Below are 19,588 nucleotides of genomic sequence, written 5' to 3'. Positions count from 1 at the left end.
TCCATCGGACACTTTGGTCACGCCACTCCTTAGATTAATTATAATAATCAAGCATATCTTTATCATATGAAAGGAAGAACTTCTAATGAGCTTACTTCGTATTCGATGAGATTAGTATATCATTTAAAATATTATACAGTTTTCGCGGTTATTTGACTTTTCATGAAGTTTTTGATAAATGAACGGTTCTGTCTAGTATCAGACAGAACGGAACACTTACGAACACTTCATTTGGCATTCGTTGCTGTATGTTTTCCCGTCGTCTCCACACACGGGCAGGTATATCATGGTACAAATACACGGGCACTCTCCATCGGACACTTTGGTCACGCCACTCCTTGAATGTGAAATATACTAAATGAAACAAACGCGGAACTAATGTTGCCATACAGACACGACATCTGCTAACGTTTCAAACTGAGGTTTTAGTATTGAAGACAATAATGGAATTATCATTTCACGAATGAATCGTCTAGTGCTTCTGTCATATCATTTGTAATATAACATAATCAAGCATGCCACGATTGAACTTAAAGTGGCCCAGTTTATAGAAAACATATGTACCAGATATATTCACTCACATCCATTCACTATGCACATTTATAAAATTTGGGGTTTATTGCCTACTCGTCGATATTTTGACAGTGATTCGACCAATCTGGATTTCCGTCAGACGCCTCCTAAATGTACACAAGTTAGACCCATAGTCACCAATTAGCCGTAAAAGATAACACACATGTATGATGCGATTTAATTCACTTTAGGCTATGTTGTATCTGATCCCAAATTTGTATTGAAATGTACTATTTCCTCGTGTATCTTTTGTACAATCCTTTGAGATCAGCAGAGGAAAACCATACTGGTAAAGTTATGTTCAGTTTCAACACTCAACGTCTTCATACGATAATAAATTTCAAAAGCAACATAACGGTTTCAAAAACATTCTTCAATTTTACCTCCCATTCATACATGAATATCATTTTGAGATTTCAATAAGGTATGATTACTTTTTCACCTTTCTCAAACAAAACAATGATCCAGTATCTGTCCAAATCTAGACTTTTCATCAACTTAACACTGATCATATCCAGTACCGAAGTTTCTTTTTTGTTCAATCTGATTTCATCATGGAGTTCAATTGGCGAAACATCACTGTTGTGACATTGGACCACTTTCGTCGATATGATATTGACGTCATTTAAATATATTTTAAGATTAAAACATGCTTCGTAATGAGTGAGATTAGCGTTTTATTTGATTGATATATAGAACAGTTTTCACTGTTTTCGACATTTTATGAAGTATGTGATGAATGAAGAGTTCTACCTAATATCAGATATACGAAATACTTACGAACAATTCATTTCACATTCGTTGCTATATGTTTTCCCGTCGTCTCCACACACGGGCAGATATATCCTGGGACAAATACACGGTGTTGGCGGGCACTCTCCATCGGACACTTTGGTCACGCCACTCCTTAGATTAAACGCAATCAATTAAAATCTAAAACACTTGATCAGTTTATCACTTATTATAATAATCAAGCATATCTTTATCATATGAAAGGAAGAACTTCTAATGAGCTTACTTTGTATTCGATGAGATTAGTATATCATTTAAAATATTATACAGTTTTCGCGGTTATTTGACTTTTCATGAAGTTTTTGATAAATGAACGGTTCTGTCTAGTATCAGACAGAACGGAACACTTACGAACACTTCATTTGGCATTCGTTGCTGTATGTTTTCCCGTCGTCTCCACACACGGGCAGGTATATCATGGTACAAATACACGGGCACTCTCCATCGGACACTTTGGTCACGCCACTCCTTGAATGTGAAATATACTAAATGAAACAAACGCGGAACTAATGTTGCCATACAGACACGACATCTGCTAACGTTTCAAACTGAGGTTTTAGTATTGAAGACAATAATGGAATTATCATTTCACGAATGAATCGTCTAGTGCTTCTGTCATATCATTTGTCTGTAATATAACATAATCAAGCATGCCACGATTGAACTTAAAGTGGCCCAGTTCATAGAAAACATATGTACCAGATATATTCACTCACATCCATTCACTATGCACATTTATAAAATTTGGGGTTTATTGCCTACTCGTCGATATTTTGACAGTGATTCGACCAATCTGGATTTCCGTCAGACGCCTCCTAAATGTACACAAGTTAGACCCATAGTCACCAATTAGCCGTAAAAGATAACACACATGTATGATGCGATTTAATTCACTTTAGGCTATGTTGTATCTGATCCCAAATTTGTATTGAAATGTACTATTTCCTCGTGTATCTTTTGTACAATCCTTTGAGATCAGCAGAGGAAAACCATACTGGTAAAGTTATGTTCAGTTTCAACACTCAACGTCTTCATACGATAATAAATTTCAAAAGCAACATAACGGTTTCAAAAACATTCTTCAATTTTACCTCCCATTCATACATGAATATCATTTTGATTTCAATAAGGTATGATTACTTTTTCACCTTTCTCAAACAAAACAATGATCCAGTATCTGTCCAAATCTAGACTTTTCATCAACTTAACACTGATCATATCCAGTACCGAAGTTTCTTTTTTGTTCAATCTGATTTCATCATGGAGTTCAATTGGCGAAACATCACTGTTGTGACATTGGACCACTTTCGTCGATATGATATTGACGTCATTTAAATATATTTTAAGATTAAAACATGCTTCGTAATGAGTGAGATTAGCGTTTTATTTGATTGATATATAGAACAGTTTTCACTGTTTTCGACATTTTATGAAGTATGTGATGAATGAAGAGTTCTACCTAATATCAGATATACGAAATACTTACGAACAATTCATTTCACATTCGTTGCTATATGTTTTCCCGTCGTCTCCACACACGGGCAGATATATCCTGGGACAAATACACGGTGTTGGCGGGCACTCTCCATCGGACACTTTGGTCACGCCACTCCTTAGATTAAACGCAATCAATTAAAATCTAAAACACTTGATCAGTTTATCACTTATTATAATAATCAAGCATATCTTTATCATATGAAAGGAAGAACTTCTAATGAGCTTACTTTGTATTCGATGAGATTAGTATATCATTTAAAATATTATACAGTTTTCGCGGTTATTTGACTTTTCATGAAGTTTTTGATAAATGAACGGTTCTGTCTAGTATCAGACAGAACGGAACACTTACGAACACTTCATTTGGCATTCGTTGCTGTATGTTTTCCCGTCGTCTCCACACACGGGCAGGTATATCATGGTACAAATACACGGGCACTCTCCATCGACTTTGGTCACGCCACTCCTTGAATGTGAAATATACTAAATGAAACAAACGCGGAACTAATGTTGCCATACAGACACGACATCTGCTAACGTTATCACCACCCAGTGAACGGACAATTTCAATATAAAGATTTCTTGCTGTGACATTTTATAGACTTTATTATTATTATTATAAGTATTTGTTTTGCATGTGTATTTGTAGTTGAACTTATAATGTATTTGTTTTTTTTGAAGAAAATCTAGTTCTTACAAAGAGAGTGCATAATATTACCGTTTGTGGGGAATTACCTTGACCCCTGTGCCCACATCCGGTTTATCTTTTTCCTGTTCCGGTTAGCAAAGTGCTTGTTTACATTTTGTAATTTCCAGTGAATGAGTATTTCTTTTTCATACCAGATTTGATTTATTGCAATACTAGTATTGATTTAATTATTTATTTACTCTATTGGTATTTATTTACTGGTGATTGGCATTTGTGGTGTTTTCACATTATTTTTGTGCCCTGCATTATTTTTGGAGCATACTTATGTTTTTGTTTTTTGCATAAATTACTCTCAGTGTGATATCCTCCTCTAGCATTAAGTTGATTCTATTGGTATCCTTATATCTTGCTGTGTTCTTTTTCCTTTTTCTTTCCATCCAGACATTTGTTGACATATGACGTGTATGATAGGGTTTGTGAGTTTGTGATTGATTATTCCGTGTTTCATGTTAAATTACTAACATTTTTGTTGATTTTTGTGTAGAATTTGTGTGAGATTGCTTTAATTATATTCCTATGCAGTATTGTTGTCTTCCCAGACTTAATTAAGATTTTGATGATTTATATATTATTTTACTTGTGTTTACATTATTCGTAAATTTTGCTTGTATTTGACTTTGTTGTACTTGGTGTTTTCTCTGGATTTCATCGTACTTAATATGGGTAAGACACGCCTCCTAAATGTACACAAGTTAGACCCATAGTCACCAATTAGCCGTAAAAGATAACACACATGTATGATGCGATTTAATTCACTTCAGGCTATGTTGTATCTGATCCCAAATTTGTATTGAAATGTACTATTTCCTCGTGTATCTTTTGTACAATCCTTTGAGATCACCAGAGGAAAACCATACTGGTAAAGTTATGTTCAGTTTCAACACTCAACGTCTTCATACGATAATAAATTTCAAAAGCAACATAACGGTTTCAAAAACATTCTTCAATTTTACCTCCCATTCATACATGAATATCATTTTGAGATTTCAATAAGGTATGATTACTTTTTCACCTTTCTCAAACAAAACAATGATCCAGTATCTGTCCAAATCTAGACTTTTCATCAACTTAACACTGATCATATCCAGTACCGAAGTTTCTTTTTTGTTCAATCTGATTTCATCATGGAGTTCAATTGGCGAAACATCACTGTTGTGACATTGGACCACTTTCGTCGATATGATATTGACGTCATTTAAATATATTTTAAGATTAAAACATGCTTCGTAATGAGTGAGATTAGCGTTTTATTTGATTGATATATAGAACAGTTTTCACTGTTTTCGACATTTTATGAAGTATGTGATGAATGAAGAGTTCTACCTAATATCAGATATACGAAATACTTACGAACAATTCATTTCACATTCGTTGCTATATGTTATGTTTCCCGTCGTCTCCACACACGGGCAGATATATCCTGGGACAAATACACGGTGTTGGCGGGCACTCTCCATCGGACACTTTGGTCACGCCACTCCTTAGATTAAACGCAATCAATTAAAATCTAAAACACTTGATCAGTTTATCACTTATTATAATAATCAAGCATATCTTTATCATATGAAAGGAAGAACTTCTAATGAGCTTACTTTGTATTCGATGAGATTAGTATATCATTTAAAATATTATACAGTTTTCGCGGTTATTTGACTTTTCATGAAGTTTTTGATAAATGAACGGTTCTGTCTAGTATCAGACAGAACGGAACACTTACGAACACTTCATTTGGCATTCGTTGCTGTATGTTTTCCCGTCGTCTCCACACACGGGCAGGTATATCATGGTACAAATACACGGGCACTCTCCATCGGACACTTTGGTCACGCCACTCCTTGAATGTGAAATATACTAAATGAAACAAACGCGGAACTAATGTTGCCATACAGACACGACATCTGCTAACGTTTCAAACTGAGGTTTTAGTATTGAAGACAATAATGGAATTATCATTTCACGAATGAATCGTCTAGTGCTTTTGTCATATCATTTGTCTGTAATATAACATATTAAAGCATGCCACGATTGAACTTGAAGTGGCCCAGTTCATAGAAAACATATGTACCAGATATATTCACTCACATCCATTCACTATGCACATTTATAAAATTTGGGGTTTATTGCCTACTCGTCGATATTTTGACAGTGATTCGACCAATCTGGATTTCCGTCAGACGCCTCCTAAATGTACACAAGTTAGACCCATAGTCACCAATTAGCCGTAAAAGATAACACACATGTATGATGCGATTTAATTCACTTCAGGCTATGTTGTATCTGATCCCAAATTTGTATTGAAATGTACTATTTCCTCGTGTATCTTTTGTACAATCCTTTGAGATCACCAGAGGAAAACCATACTGGTAAAGTTATGTTCAGTTTCAACACTCAACGTCTTCATACGATAATAAATTTCAAAAGCAACATAACGGTTTCAAAAACATTCTTCAATTTTACCTCCCATTCATACATGAATATCATTTTGAGATTTCAATAAGGTATGATTACTTTTTCACCTTTCTCAAACAAAACAATGATCCAGTATCTGTCCAAATCTAGACTTTTCATCAACTTAACACTGATCATATCCAGTACCGAAGTTTCTTTTTTGTTCAATCTGATTTCATCATGGAGTTCAATTGGCGAAACATCACTGTTGTGACATTGGACCACTTTCGTCGATATGATATTGACGTCATTTAAATATATTTTAAGATTAAAACATGCTTCGTAATGAGTGAGATTAGCGTTTTATTTGATTGATATATAGAACAGTTTTCACTGTTTTCGACATTTTATGAAGTATGTGATGAATGAAGAGTTCTACCTAATATCAGATATACGAAATACTTACGAACAATTCATTTCACATTCGTTGCTATATGTTTTCCCGTCGTCTCCACACACGGGCAGATATATCCTGGGACAAATACACGGTGTTGGCGGGCACTCTCCATCGGACACTTTGGTCACGCCACTCCTTAGATTAAACGCAATCAATTAAAATCTAAAACACTTGATCAGTTTATCACTTATTATAATAATCAAGCATATCTTTATCATATGAAAGGAAGAACTTCTAATGAGCTTACTTTGTATTCGATGAGATTAGTATATCATTTAAAATATTATACAGTTTTCGCGGTTATTTGACTTTTCATGAAGTTTTTGATAAATGAACGGTTCTGTCTAGTATCAGACAGAACGGAACACTTACGAACACTTCATTTGGCATTCGTTGCTGTATGTTTTCCCGTCGTCTCCACACACGGGCAGGTATATCATGGTACAAATACACGGGCACTCTCCATCGGACACTTTGGTCACGCCACTCCTTGAATGTGAAATATACTAAATGAAACAAACGCGGAACTAATGTTGCCATACAGACACGACATCTGCTAACGTTTCAAACTGAGGTTTTAGTATTGAAGACAATAATGGAATTATCATTTCACGAATGAATCGTCTAGTGCTTTTGTCATATCATTTGTCTGTAATATAACATATTAAAGCATGCCACGATTGAACTTGAAGTGGCCCAGTTCATAGAAAACATATGTACCAGATATATTCACTCACATCCATTCACTATGCACATTTATAAAATTTGGGGTTTATTGCCTACTCGTCGATATTTTGACAGTGATTCGACCAATCTGGATTTCCGTCAGACGCCTCCTAAATGTACACAAGTTAGACCCATAGTCACCAATTAGCCGTAAAAGATAACACACATGTATGATGCGATTTAATTCACTTCAGGCTATGTTGTATCTGATCCCAAATTTGTATTGAAATGTACTATTTCCTCGTGTATCTTTTGTACAATCCTTTGAGATCACCAGAGGAAAACCATACTGGTAAAGTTATGTTCAGTTTCAACACTCAACGTCTTCATACGATAATAAATTTCAAAAGCAACATAACGGTTTCAAAAACATTCTTCAATTTTACCTCCCATTCATACATGAATATCATTTTGAGATTTCAATAAGGTATGATTACTTTTTCACCTTTCTCAAACAAAACAATGATCCAGTATCTGTCCAAATCTAGACTTTTCATCAACTTAACACTGATCATATCCAGTACCGAAGTTTCTTTTTTGTTCAATCTGATTTCATCATGGAGTTCAATTGGCGAAACATCACTGTTGTGACATTGGACCACTTTCGTCGATATGATATTGACGTCATTTAAATATATTTTAAGATTAAAACATGCTTCGTAATGAGTGAGATTAGCGTTTTATTTGATTGATATATAGAACAGTTTTCACTGTTTTCGACATTTTATGAAGTATGTGATGAATGAAGAGTTCTACCTAATATCAGATATACGAAATACTTACGAACAATTCATTTCACATTCGTTGCTATATGTTTTCCCGTCGTCTCCACACACGGGCAGATATATCCTGGGACAAATACACGGTGTTGGCGGGCACTCTCCATCGGACACTTTGGTCACGCCACTCCTTAGATTAAACGCAATCAATTAAAATCTAAAACACTTGATCAGTTTATCACTTATTATAATAATCAAGCATATCTTTATCATATGAAAGGAAGAACTTCTAATGAGCTTACTTTGTATTCGATGAGATTAGTATATCATTTAAAATATTATACAGTTTTCGCGGTTATTTGACTTTTCATGAAGTTTTTGATAAATGAACGGTTCTGTCTAGTATCAGACAGAACGGAACACTTACGAACACTTCATTTGGCATTCGTTGCTGTATGTTTTCCCGTCGTCTCCACACACGGGCAGGTATATCATGGTACAAATACACGGGCACTCTCCATCGGACACTTTGGTCACGCCACTCCTTGAATGTGAAATATACTAAATGAAACAAACGCGGAACTAATGTTGCCATACAGACACGACATCTGCTAACGTTTCAAACTGAGGTTTTAGTATTGAAGACAATAATGGAATTATCATTTCACGAATGAATCGTCTAGTGCTTTTGTCATATCATTTGTCTGTAATATAACATATTAAAGCATGCCACGATTGAACTTGAAGTGGCCCAGTTCATAGAAAACATATGTACCAGATATATTCACTCACATCCATTCACTATGCACATTTATAAAATTTGGGGTTTATTGCCTACTCGTCGATATTTTGACAGTGATTCGACCAATCTGGATTTCCGTCAGACGCCTCCTAAATGTACACAAGTTAGACCCATAGTCACCAATTAGCCGTAAAAGATAACACACATGTATGATGCGATTTAATTCACTTCAGGCTATGTTGTATCTGATCCCAAATTTGTATTGAAATGTACTATTTCCTCGTGTATCTTTTGTACAATCCTTTGAGATCACCAGAGGAAAACCATACTGGTAAAGTTATGTTCAGTTTCAACACTCAACGTCTTCATACGATAATAAATTTCAAAAGCAACATAACGGTTTCAAAAACATTCTTCAATTTTACCTCCCATTCATACATGAATATCATTTTGAGATTTCAATAAGGTATGATTACTTTTTCACCTTTCTCAAACAAAACAATGATCCAGTATCTGTCCAAATCTAGAATTTTCATCAACTTAACACTGATCATATCCAGTACCGAAGTTTCTTTTTTGTTCAATCTGATTTCATCATGGAGTTCAATTGGCGAAACATCACTGTTGTGACATTGGACCACTTTCGTCGATATGATATTGACGTCATTTAAATATATTTTAAGATTAAAACATGCTTCGTAATGAGTGAGATTAGCGTTTTATTTGATTGATATATAGAACAGTTTTCACTGTTTTCGACATTTTATGAAGTATGTGATGAATGAAGAGTTCTACCTAATATCAGATATACGAAATACTTACGAACAATTCATTTCACATTCGTTGCTATATGATTTCCCGTCGTCTCCACACACGGGCAGATATATCCTGGGACAAATACACGGTGTTGGCGGGCACTCTCCATCGGACACTTTGGTCACGCCACTCCTTAGATTAAACGCAATCAATTAAAATCTAAAACACTTGATCAGTTTATCACTTATTATAATAATCAAGCATATCTTTATCATATGAAAGGAAGAACTTCTAATGAGCTTACTTTGTATTCGATGAGATTAGTATATCATTTAAAATATTATACAGTTTTCGCGGTTATTTGACTTTTCATGAAGTTTTTGATAAATGAACGGTTCTGTCTAGTATCAGACAGAACGGAACACTTACGAACACTTCATTTGGCATTCGTTGCTGTATGTTTTCCCGTCGTCTCCACACACGGGCAGGTATATCATGGTACAAATACACGGGCACTCTCCATCGGACACTTTGGTCACGCCACTCCTTGAATGTGAAATATACTAAATGAAACAAACGCGGAACTAATGTTGCCATACAGACACGACATCTGCTAACGTTTCAAACTGAGGTTTTAGTATTGAAGACAATAATGGAATTATCATTTCACGAATGAATCGTCTAGTGCTTTTGTCATATCATTTGTCTGTAATATAACATATTAAAGCATGCCACGATTGAACTTGAAGTGGCCCAGTTTATAGAAAACATATGTACCAGATATATTCACTCACATCCATTCACTATGCACATTTATAAAATTTGGGGTTTATTGCCTACTCGTCGATATTTTGACAGTGATTCGACCAATCTGGATTTCCGTCAGACGCCTCCTAAATGTACACAAGTTAGACCCATAGTCACCAATTAGCCGTAAAAGATAACACACATGTATGATGCGATTTAATTCACTTCAGGCTATGTTGTATCTGATCCCAAATTTGTATTGAAATGTACTATTTCCTCGTGTATCTTTTGTACAATCCTTTGAGATCACCAGAGGAAAACCATACTGGTAAAGTTATGTTCAGTTTCAACACTCAACGTCTTCATACGATAATAAATTTCAAAAGCAACATAACGGTTTCAAAAACATTCTTCAATTTTACCTCCCATTCATACATGAATATCATTTTGAGATTTCAATAAGGTATGATTACTTTTTCACCTTTCTCAAACAAAACAATGATCCAGTATCTGTCCAAATCTAGACATTTTCATCAACTTAACACTGATCATATCCAGTACCGAAGTTTCTTTTTTGTTCAATCTGATTTCATCATGGAGTTCAATTGGCGAAACATCACTGTTGTGACATTGGACCACTTTCGTCGATATGATATTGACGTCATTTAAATATATTTTAAGATTAAAACATGCTTCGTAATGAGTGAGATTAGCGTTTTATTTGATTGATATATAGAACAGTTTTCACTGTTTTCGACATTTTATGAAGTATGTGATGAATGAAGAGTTCTACCTAATATCAGATATACGAAATACTTACGAACAATTCATTTCACATTCGTTGCTATATGTTTTCCCGTCGTCTCCACACACGGGCAGATATATCCTGGGACAAATACACGGTGTTGGCGGGCACTCTCCATCGGACACTTTGGTCACGCCACTCCTTAGATTAAACGCAATCAATTAAAATCTAAAACACTTGATCAGTTTATCACTTATTATAATAATCAAGCATATCTTTATCATATGAAAGGAAGAACTTCTAATGAGCTTACTTTGTATTCGATGAGATTAGTATATCATTTAAAATATTATACAGTTTTCGCGGTTATTTGACTTTTCATGAAGTTTTTGATAAATGAACGGTTCTGTCTAGTATCAGACAGAACGGAACACTTACGAACACTTCATTTGGCATTCGTTGCTGTATGTTTTCCCGTCGTCTCCACACACGGGCAGGTATATCATGGTACAAATACACGGGCACTCTCCATCGGACACTTTGGTCACGCCACTCCTTGAATGTGAAATATACTAAATGAAACAAACGCGGAACTAATGTTAATAATGGAATTATCATTTCACGAATGAATCGTCTAGTGCTTCTGTCATATCATTTGTCTGTAATATAACATATTAAAGCATGCCACGATTGAACTTGAAGTGGCCCAGTTCATAGAAAACATATGTACCAGATATATTCACTCACATCCATTCACTATGCACATTTATAAAATTTGGGGTTTATTGCCTACTCGTCGATATTTTGACAGTGATTCGACCAATCTGGATTTCCGTCAGACGCCTCCTAAATGTACACAAGTTAGACCCATAGTCACCAATTAGCCGTAAAAGATAACACACATGTATGATGCGATTTAATTCACTTCAGGCTATGTTGTATCTGATCCCAAATTTGTATTGAAATGTACTATTTCCTCGTGTATCTTTTGTACAATCCTTTGAGATCACCAGAGGAAAACCATACTGGTAAAGTTATGTTCAGTTTCAACACTCAACGTCTTCATACGATAATAAATTTCAAAAGCAACATAACGGTTTCAAAAACATTCTTCAATTTTACCTCCCATTCATACATGAATATCATTTTGAGATTTCAATAAGGTATGATTACTTTTTCACCTTTCTCAAACAAAACAATGATCCAGTATCTGTCCAAATCTAGAATTTTCATCAACTTAACACTGATCATATCCAGTACCGAAGTTTCTTTTTTGTTCAATCTGATTTCATCATGGAGTTCAATTGGCGAAACATCACTGTTGTGACATTGGACCACTTTCGTCGATATGATATTGACGTCATTTAAATATATTTTAAGATTAAAACATGCTTCGTAATGAGTGAGATTAGCGTTTTATTTGATTGATATATAGAACAGTTTTCACTGTTTTCGACATTTTATGAAGTATGTGATGAATGAAGAGTTCTACCTAATATCAGATATACGAAATACTTACGAACAATTCATTTCACATTCGTTGCTATATGTTTTCCCGTCGTCTCCACACACGGGCAGATATATCCTGGGACAAATACACGGTGTTGGCGGGCACTCTCCATCGGACACTTTGGTCACGCCACTCCTTAGATTAAACGCAATCAATTAAAATCTAAAACACTTGATCAGTTTATCACTTATTATAATAATCAAGCATATCTTTATCATATGAAAGGAAGAACTTCTAATGAGCTTACTTTGTATTCGATGAGATTAGTATATCATTTAAAATATTATACAGTTTTCGCGGTTATTTGACTTTTCATGAAGTTTTTGATAAATGAACGGTTCTGTCTAGTATCAGACAGAACGGAACACTTACGAACACTTCATTTGGCATTCGTTGCTGTATGTTTTCCCGTCGTCTCCACACACGGGCAGGTATATCATGGTACAAATACACGGGCACTCTCCATCGGACACTTTGGTCACGCCACTCCTTGAATGTGAAATATACTAAATGAAACAAACGCGGAACTAATGTTGCCATACAGACACGACATCTGCTAACGTTTCAAACTGAGGTTTTAGTATTGAAGACAATAATGGAATTATCATTTCACGAATGAATCGTCTAGTGCTTTTGTCATATCATTTGTCTGTAATATAACATATTAAAGCATGCCACGATTGAACTTGAAGTGGCCCAGTTCATAGAAAACATATGTACCAGATATATTCACTCACATCCATTCACTATGCACATTTATAAAATTTGGGGTTTATTGCCTACTCGTCGATATTTTGACAGTGATTCGACCAATCTGGATTTCCGTCAGACGCCTCCTAAATGTACACAAGTTAGACCCATAGTCACCAATTAGCCGTAAAAGATAACACACATGTATGATGCGATTTAATTCACTTCAGGCTATGTTGTATCTGATCCCAAATTTGTATTGAAATGTACTATTTCCTCGTGTATCTTTTGTACAATCCTTTGAGATCACCAGAGGAAAACCATACTGGTAAAGTTATGTTCAGTTTCAACACTCAACGTCTTCATACGATAATAAATTTCAAAAGCAACATAACGGTTTCAAAAACATTCTTCAATTTTACCTCCCATTCATACATGAATATCATTTTGAGATTTCAATAAGGTATGATTACTTTTTCACCTTTCTCAAACAAAACAATGATCCAGTATCTGTCCAAATCTAGACATTTTCATCAACTTAACACTGATCATATCCAGTACCGAAGTTTCTTTTTTGTTCAATCTGATTTCATCATGGAGTTCAATTGGCGAAACATCACTGTTGTGACATTGGACCACTTTCGTCGATATGATATTGACGTCATTTAAATATATTTTAAGATTAAAACATGCTTCGTAATGAGTGAGATTAGCGTTTTATTTGATTGATATATAGAACAGTTTTCACTGTTTTCGACATTTTATGAAGTATGTGATGAATGAAGAGTTCTACCTAATATCAGATATACGAAATACTTACGAACAATTCATTTCACATTCGTTGCTATATGTTTTCCCGTCGTCTCCACACACGGGCAGATATATCCTGGGACAAATACACGGTGTTGGCGGGCACTCTCCATCGGACACTTTGGTCACGCCACTCCTTAGATTAAACGCAATCAATTAAAATCTAAAACACTTGATCAGTTTATCACTTATTATAATAATCAAGCATATCTTTATCATATGAAAGGAAGAACTTCTAATGAGCTTACTTTGTATTCGATGAGATTAGTATATCATTTAAAATATTATACAGTTTTCGCGGTTATTTGACTTTTCATGAAGTTTTTGATAAATGAACGGTTCTGTCTAGTATCAGACAGAACGGAACACTTACGAACACTTCATTTGGCATTCGTTGCTGTATGTTTTCCCGTCGTCTCCACACACGGGCAGGTATATCATGGTACAAATACACGGGCACTCTCCATCGGACACTTTGGTCACGCCACTCCTTGAATGTGAAATATACTAAATGAAACAAACGCGGAACTAATGTTGCCATACAGACACGACATCTGCTAACGTTTCAAACTGAGGTTTTAGTATTGAAGACAATAATGGAATTATCATTTCACGAATGAATCGTCTAGTGCTTTTGTCATATCATTTGTCTGTAATATAACATATTAAAGCATGCCACGATTGAACTTGAAGTGGCCCAGTTCATAGAAAACATATGTACCAGATATATTCACTCACATCCATTCACTATGCACATTTATAAAATTTGGGGTTTATTGCCTACTCGTCGATATTTTGACAGTGATTCGACCAATCTGGATTTCCGTCAGACGCCTCCTAAATGTACACAAGTTAGACCCATAGTCACCAATTAGCCGTAAAAGATAACACACATGTATGATGCGATTTAATTCACTTCAGGCTATGTTGTATCTGATCCCAAATTTGTATTGAAATGTACTATTTCCTCGTGTATCTTTTGTACAATCCTTTGAGATCACCAGAGGAAAACCATACTGGTAAAGTTATGTTCAGTTTCAACACTCAACGTCTTCATACGATAATAAATTTCAAAAGCAACATAACGGTTTCAAAAACATTCTTCAATTTTACCTCCCATTCATACATGAATATCATTTTGAGATTTCAATAAGGTATGATTACTTTTTCACCTTTCTCAAACAAAACAATGATCCAGTATCTGTCCAAATCTAGAATTTTCATCAACTTAACACTGATCATATCCAGTACCGAAGTTTCTTTTTTGTTCAATCTGATTTCATCATGGAGTTCAATTGGCGAAACATCACTGTTGTGACATTGGACCACTTTCGTCGATATGATATTGACGTCATTTAAATATATTTTAAGATTAAAACATGCTTCGTAATGAGTGAGATTAGCGTTTTATTTGATTGATATATAGAACAGTTTTCACTGTTTTCGACATTTTATGAAGTATGTGATGAATGAAGAGTTCTACCTAATATCAGATATACGAAATACTTACGAACAATTCATTTCACATTCGTTGCTATATGTTTTCCCGTCGTCTCCACACACGGGCAGATATATCCTGGGACAAATACACGGTGTTGGCGGGCACTCTCCATCGGACACTTTGGTCACGCCACTCCTTAGATTAAACGCAATCAATTAAAATCTAAAACACTTGATCAGTTTATCACTTATTATAATAATCAAGCATATCTTTATCATATGAAAGGAAGAACTTCTAATGAGCTTACTTTGTATTCGATGAGATTAGTATATCATTTAAAATATTATACAGTTTTCGCGGTTATTTGACTTTTCATGAAGTTTTTGATAAATGAACGGTTCTGTCTAGTATCAGACAGAACGGAACACTTACGAACACTTCATTTGGCATTCGTTGCTGTATGTTTTCCCGTCGTCTCCACACACGGGCAGGTATATCATGGTACAAATACACGGGCACTCTCCATCGGACACTTTGGTCACGCCACTCCTTGAATGTGAAATATACTAAATGAAACAAACGCGGAACTAATGTTGCCATACAGACACGACATCTGCTAACGTTTCAAACTGAGGTTTTAGTATTGAAGACAATAATGGAATTATCATTTCACGAATGAATCGTCTAGTGCTTTTGTCATATCATTTGTCTGTAATATAACATATTAAAGCATGCCACGATTGAACTTGAAGTGGCCCAGTTTATAGAAAACATATGTACCAGATATATTCACTCACATCCATTCACTATGCACATTTATAAAATTTGGGGTTTATTGCCTACTCGTCGATATTTTGACAGTGATTCGACCAATCTGGATTTCCGTCAGACGCCTCCTAAATGTACACAAGTTAGACCCATAGTCACCAATTAGCCGTAAAAGATAACACACATGTATGATGCGATTTAATTCACTTCAGGCTATGTTGTATCTGATCCCAAATTTGTATTGAAATGTACTATTTCCTCGTGTATCTTTTGTACAATCCTTTGAGATCACCAGAGGAAAACCATACTGGTAAAGTTATGTTCAGTTTCAACACTCAACGTCTTCATACGATAATAAATTTCAAAAGCAACATAACGGTTTCAAAAACATTCTTCAATTTTACCTCCCATTCATACATGAATATCATTTTGAGATTTCAATAAGGTATGATTACTTTTTCACCTTTCTCAAACAAAACAATGATCCAGTATCTGTCCAAATCTAGAATTTTCATCAACTTAACACTGATCATATCCAGTACCGAAGTTTCTTTTTTGTTCAATCTGATTTCATCATGGAGTTCAATTGGCGAAACATCACTGTTGTGACATTGGACCACTTTCGTCGATATGATATTGACGTCATTTAAATATATTTTAAGATTAAAACATGCTTCGTAATGAGTGAGATTAGCGTTTTATTTGATTGATATATAGAACAGTTTTCACTGTTTTCGACATTTTATGAAGTATGTGATGAATGAAGAGTTCTACCTAATATCAGATATACGAAATACTTACGAACAATTCATTTCACATTCGTTGCTATATGTTTTCCCGTCGTCTCCACACACGGGCAGATATATCCTGGGACAAATACACGGTGTTGGCGGGCACTCTCCATCGGACACTTTGGTCACGCCACTCCTTAGATTAAACGCAATCAATTAAAATCTAAAACACTTGATCAGTTTATCACTTATTATAATAATCAAGCATATCTTTATCATATGAAAGGAAGAACTTCTAATGAGCTTACTTTGTATTCGATGAGATTAGTATATCATTTAAAATATTATACAGTTTTCGCGGTTATTTGACTTTTCATGAAGTTTTTGATAAATGAACGGTTCTGTCTAGTATCAGACAGAACGGAACACTTACGAACACTTCATTTGGCATTCGTTGCTGTATGTTTTCCCGTCGTCTCCACACACGGGCAGGTATATCATGGTACAAATACACGGGCACTCTCCATCGGACACTTTGGTCACGCCACTCCTTGAATGTGAAATATACTAAATGAAACAAACGCGGAACTAATGTTGCCATACAGACACGACATCTGCTAACGTTTCAAACTGAGGTTTTAGTATTGAAGACAATAATGGAATTATCATTTCACGAATGAATCGTCTAGTGCTTTTGTCATATCATTTGTCTGTAATATAACATATTAAAGCATGCCACGATTGAACTTGAAAGTGGCCCAGTTTATAGAAAACATATGTACCAGATATATTCACTCACATCCATTCACTATGCACATTTATAAAATTTGGGGTTTATTGCCTACTCGTCGATATTTTGACAGTGATTCGACCAATCTGGATTTCCGTCAGACGCCTCCTAAATGTACACAAGTTAGACCCATAGTCACCAATTAGCCGTAAAAGATAACACACATGTATGATGCGATTTAATTCACTTCAGGCTATGTTGTATCTGATCCCAAATTTGTATTGAAATGTACTATTTCCTCGTGTATCTTTTGTACAATCCTTTGAGATCACCAGAGGAAAACCATACTGGTAAAGTTATGTTCAGTTTCAACACTCAACGTCTTCATACGATAATAAATTTCAAAAGCAACATAACGGTTTCAAAAACATTCTTCAATTTTACCTCCCATTCATACATGAATATCATTTTGAGATTTCAATAAGGTATGATTACTTTTTCACCTTTCTCAAACAAAACAATGATCCAGTATCTGTCCAAATCTAGACTTTTCATCAACTTAACACTGATCATATCCAGTACCGAAGTTTCTTTTTTGTTCAATCTGATTTCATCATGGAGTTCAATTGGCGAAACATCACTGTTGTGACATTGGACCACTTTCGTCGATATGATATTGACGTCATTTAAATATATTTTAAGATTAAAACATGCTTCGTAATGAGTGAGATTAGCGTTTTATTTGATTGATATATAGAACAGTTTTCACTGTTTTCGACATTTTATGAAGTATGTGATGAATGAAGAGTTCTACCTAATATCAGATATACGAAATACTTACGAACAATTCATTTCACATTCGTTGCTATATGTTTTCCCGTCGTCTCCACACACGGGCAGATATATCCTGGGACAAATACACGGTGTTGGCGGGCACTCTCCATCGGACACTTTGGTCACGCCACTCCTTAGATTAAACGCAATCAATTAAAATCTAAAACACTTGATCAGTTTATCACTTATTATAATAATCAAGCATATCTTTATCATATGAAAGGAAGAACTTCTAATGAGCTTACTTCGTATTCGATGAGATTAGTATATCATTTAAAATATTATACAGTTTTCGCGGTTATTTGACTTTTCATGAAGTTTTTGATAAATGAACGGTTCTGTCTAGTATCAGACAGAACGGAACACTTACGAACACTTCATTTGGCATTCGTTGCTGTATGTTTTCCCGTCGTCTCCACACACGGGCAGGTATATCATGGTACAAATACACGTTTGGTCACGCCACTCCTTGAATGTGAAATATACTAAATGAAACAAACGCGGAACTAATGTTGCCATGACACGACACTGCACGTTTCAAACTGAGGTTTTAGTATTGAAGACAATAATGGAATTATCATTTCACGAATTTGGTCACGCCACTCCTTGAGATTAAACGCAATCAATTAAAATCTAAAACACTTTATCAGTTTATCACTTATTATAATAATCAAGCATATCTTTATCATATACGATAATAAATTTCAAAAGCAACATAACGGTATTCAAAAACATTCTTCAATTTTACCTCCCATTCATACATGAATATCATTTTGATCATAAGAGATATACTTTTTCACCTTTCTCAAACAAAACAATGATCCAGTATTTATCACTTCATATTTCTTTTTTGTTTATCTTTTCATATGAAAGGAAGAACTTCTAATGAGCTTACTTTGTATTCGATGATATATAGATTTTCAGTATATCATTTAAAATTACGAACAATTCATTTCACATTCGTTGCTATATGTTTTCCCGTCGTCTCCACACACGGGCAGATATATCCTGGGACAAATTTTCACTCTCCATCGACACTTTGGTCACGCCACTCCTTAAATTAAACGCAATCAATTAAAATCTAAAACACTTGATCAGTTTATCACTTATCATAATAATCAAGCATATCTTTGTCATATGAAAGGAAGAACTTCTAATGAGCTTACTTCGTATTCGATGAGATTAGTATATCATTTAAAATATTATACAGTTTTCGCGGTTAT

The 19,588-nt window shown here is 34.9% G+C and overlaps 1 protein-coding gene across 1 annotated transcript; it reads right to left on the bottom strand.

Annotated features, from left to right (window-relative positions):
- Positions 1-1,353: 1,353 nt before the first annotated feature.
- Positions 1,354-18,803, bottom strand: LOC132545410 (agrin-like; the record flags this gene model as incomplete). The annotated part of the gene is made up of 13 exons (XM_060209104.1): positions 18,736-18,803; positions 18,373-18,498; positions 16,872-16,997; positions 15,372-15,497; positions 12,371-12,496; positions 11,290-11,406; positions 10,927-11,052; positions 8,289-8,405; positions 7,926-8,051; positions 6,426-6,551; positions 5,289-5,405; positions 1,717-1,833; positions 1,354-1,479 (listed from the first exon to the last, which is right to left on the bottom strand). Coding segments are annotated over exons 1-13 (1,544 nt in total), but the record flags the coding sequence as incomplete, so codon positions are not given.
- Between the last annotated feature and the right edge of the window lie 785 nt (positions 18,804-19,588).

The sequence above is a fragment of the Ylistrum balloti genome, unplaced genomic scaffold (genome assembly GCF_031769215.1).
Source record: "Ylistrum balloti isolate Yb309-2 unplaced genomic scaffold, AGI_CSIRO_Ybal_v1 Utg369596, whole genome shotgun sequence".
Classification (NCBI taxonomy): Eukaryota; Metazoa; Mollusca; class Bivalvia; order Pectinida; family Pectinidae; genus Ylistrum; species Ylistrum balloti.
Note: the sequence above shows the minus strand (reverse complement) of the source record. Positions and strands in the feature narration are given on the sequence as shown.